The sequence below is a fragment of the Sinocyclocheilus rhinocerous genome, unplaced genomic scaffold (genome assembly GCF_001515625.1).
Source record: "Sinocyclocheilus rhinocerous isolate Xijiao unplaced genomic scaffold, SAMN03320098_v1.1 scaffold887, whole genome shotgun sequence".
NCBI classification, from domain to species: Eukaryota; Metazoa; Chordata; class Actinopteri; order Cypriniformes; family Cyprinidae; genus Sinocyclocheilus; species Sinocyclocheilus rhinocerous.
In genome coordinates, this window is record NW_015634028.1 from 1,687,797 (window position 1) to 1,691,162 (window position 3,366).

General features: G+C 35.8%; 1 protein-coding gene across 3 annotated transcripts in view; it reads right to left on the bottom strand.

Moving 5' to 3' along the window:
- Positions 1 to 784: 784 nt before the first annotated feature.
- The window catches only part of LOC107745259 (activin receptor type-1C-like), a 50,496-nt gene continuing 47,914 nt past the window's right edge, over positions 785 to 3,366 (bottom strand). For all 3 annotated transcript variants that reach the window (XM_016559109.1, XM_016559108.1, XM_016559107.1), the window contains exon 9: positions 785 to 2,887. In XM_016559109.1, the coding sequence (XP_016414595.1) occupies positions 2,762 to 2,887 (126 nt within the window). In that variant the 3' untranslated portion in view covers positions 785 to 2,761. The remainder of the gene's footprint in view (positions 2,888 to 3,366) is intronic.

Sequence of the window (3,366 nt, forward strand, 5' to 3'; positions counted from 1 at the left end):
TTAGTGTTAGGTCCATTAGTTAACATTAGTTAATGCACTATGTTTAACAGTCAACGTTTGGTGAAAATATATGGCAAAAATAAATAAAGTAGGCTATGCAATCCACGTTTATTTCTTAATTGTTTTACTAATCAACTTGACATCACTCAAAGTAGAACTGTGGAAATAAAAAGAACTGTTTTAAGACTTTTTTTTTTCCTTTTTTTCCAAACACCAAATAAAAATCAGAAACTGTGAGACAGATGAATCATTAAAAGTAGTTTATTGCTCTATGGTTACATTTCAGAAAATGTAAACTCTATCACAGACAAAACACAATGCTACTCACAAAAAGACATGTCAGTGGACATATATTACATAATCTATTCCACCCTCCTCATATAAATGTCTCTGTTCTGTCTCAAAAGCACTTTTACAGACAACACTTTGTAAAGTCTGAAACAGTGACATTTGTTAGGATCTCAGATTTAATACCCAAATTAAAAATAGTGAGCCACAACATTTCACAACAGCATCTAATTCCAAAGTTTTTGAGGATTTGGTTTCCTCCAGACATTTCCTCTAATCCATATTTAAGCATTTTATGCTTCTGCAAATGACTAAAACAGGATAAAACAAGACCATTCTTCAACAGGCAAAATGAATGAAAACACTTTCTTTTTGGTACAGAATGAATAAACATTTTAATATGGATGTCCAAAGAGAATGATGTCCAAAGACTTATTAAGACTAAAATATAACATGCATCATATGCATATACTTCATAGAGTTTGAAAAAGCCCATAAATACAAGTTTTGTTAGTGTCACATCAACAGAGGCAGTTTTAACATAAATCAGACATTTGAAGTGATATAATTTACAGAAAATAATGCTCCGGATTACAGCTGTACAAAAAAGTAGAACTCTGTATGCACAAGAACCTCACAAGGCATATTTATCACACACAGTCAGATACACAAACACACATCTCAGGAGTGCTAACAGAGAAATCCCTAGTGAACAGCCTTACATCACAAAGACATGAAGTGTTCAACCACACACACTTAAAGCACAATATTTAGCAGACAAGTAATTATGCAGTTATAAACTTTAAGAAATGACAATGCTCCAATACACTCCCATGACTATTTATATACACAACATTTTATGTTTGGTTTCAGATATGCTGGGCTGTTCTGTCAGTTAAAATCTATAAGCTAAAAGTCTGTTGATTACTATTCTTCAGCAGCTTGGAGCATTTGTATAGTGCAATAAAGTACAACTTCTACTTGAGTATTAACAGTATAAAATTTACACTTTCTTCACAGTCATATATTTCACATTGGCATTCAGAAGTTCTCTAGATCAGAGGTCCCCAACCCCGAGGCTGCAACCCATTAACGCACCATGGAGTTGCTACTTGGTCACATGAACAATCTGGGAAAAATGTCTATGCAGCAAGACGTTTCTATATAATTTACTGAATAAGTGCCACTATCTAAATTTATTTAGATTGTTAGACAGGCTAAACGAGCCACTGTGGTATGCGCTGCAGCTCGACAGATTAACCAATGTTGACAACAAGGAAATACTACTGGTTTATGTGCAATATATATTTCAAGCCAATGTGCATGAGGATGTGGGTGCGTTCAATCTAGTACAACTGGGGCAGAGATTTTCAAGTCTCTGAATGACTACATATCAGGCAAATTTGATCATTTTGAATTGGAATATGTAAAGACAGAGCAGCATGAATGGACAGCTGTCTGGTCTCACTACTCGAGTCAGTTTTTTCAGAATTTGCACCTGAATTTTAATCTACACACCAGGCTATACAGGCGTAAAAGGAACTTCACTCTGTGCTGAATGAAGTTGTTAAAATGATCAACCACATAAATAGCTTGATAAATCATAATTTTGTTGATTTCATGTCAATTAAAAGTTAAAAAGAATAATTAATGATTGTTTTGATCACACCTCAAACAGCCCACTGATGCCCAGCTAGTACACAAGAATATTTTCTTGTGTATAAAAGGTTGGAGACCCCTGCTCTAGATGAAGAATCTGGCTTTGGATGATCAGTTACATAGTTTTTTTCCCCTCTTCAGACATCAGGGTTTGAACCAGACATCTGCACATGCACAAAACGCAAACCATTCTCTTTACATTCAGAAATTACAGGGCTTACAGGAAATCATCCTTCAGGTTTCTGCAGGTACACAGTACAATCAAAAGTGATGTGAGCTGTTTAAAACAGTAGAAAAAAATTGTGCCAGGAAACCACAATCTGCACAAAGCTTGGCTAAAAAACAAGCTTATTTTACCGACCACATTACGCTGTCAGACGTCAACACTTGGTCTTGAAAAAAAAAACTATATATATATATATATATATATATATGTTGGTCCTGTGTGTGTGTGTGTGTGTGTGTGTGTGTGTGTGGAGACATTTTGAATTACTTTTCAAAATAATTTTTTGAAACACTGTATATTTGTAAGTTACAGCAAACAAAACATTAATGGCACAAAGCATAACGTGCAACTCAAAGCATTTGGCACTTACAAGATCAGTTGAGGTAGCAGTATATCAGTACTCTATCGCCATCTATTGACTAAGAAACAAAAATACACTCTCTTTCATTAATTATTCAAACGATCAGGTGTCAACACAAGATAATATTTCCCTCTTAAACTCTTGGAATCTTTGGCATCTCAGCTGAGCATCTGAAATGTCCCAATAACACTGACAGACAGAGATGAGAGGGGCACCAAGCTGCTGTGTTACTCTTTAACGTCCTTGACCACAGTTACCTGGGATACAGTTTTCTTGACACGTAGTGCTGTTAGCCGAGCAGCTGGATTGGCGTACCAGCACTCCCGCATGATCTTTCCCATTACCCTCAGCGCCTGGAATAAACACAAACATATAGCACATGGGTGATTCTATACTTCTGACTACTTTGTTTGAAGTTTCATCTTCAAGATTAATGTTTCGTCTATGTGAAAACATATATCTCATTTCATATTCAGGGAACCAGGATTACATATGCAAGATGTTACTTTCTTGGGTTTATTCATTCATTCATTTTTATTGTTTGTTTACTTGCATACAAATATGTGTGTGCATGTGTGTGTGCGTTAGGGATGTGCATCTCATGACTCAGGCCGATACGATACGCATCTCGATGCATAGCCAACGATACGATACATTAAAGATACATATGAAGCAGCTACCGATGCGATGCGATGCGATTTCGATTCAATTCGATTCAACACAATGCGATTCGATGCAATACGATGCAATGGAGAAAATATGATAACTTTTCATGCCTTGAGGCCTGTTTCATAAAACAAGTTAACCAAATAAGCCAGGCTTATTTCAGTTA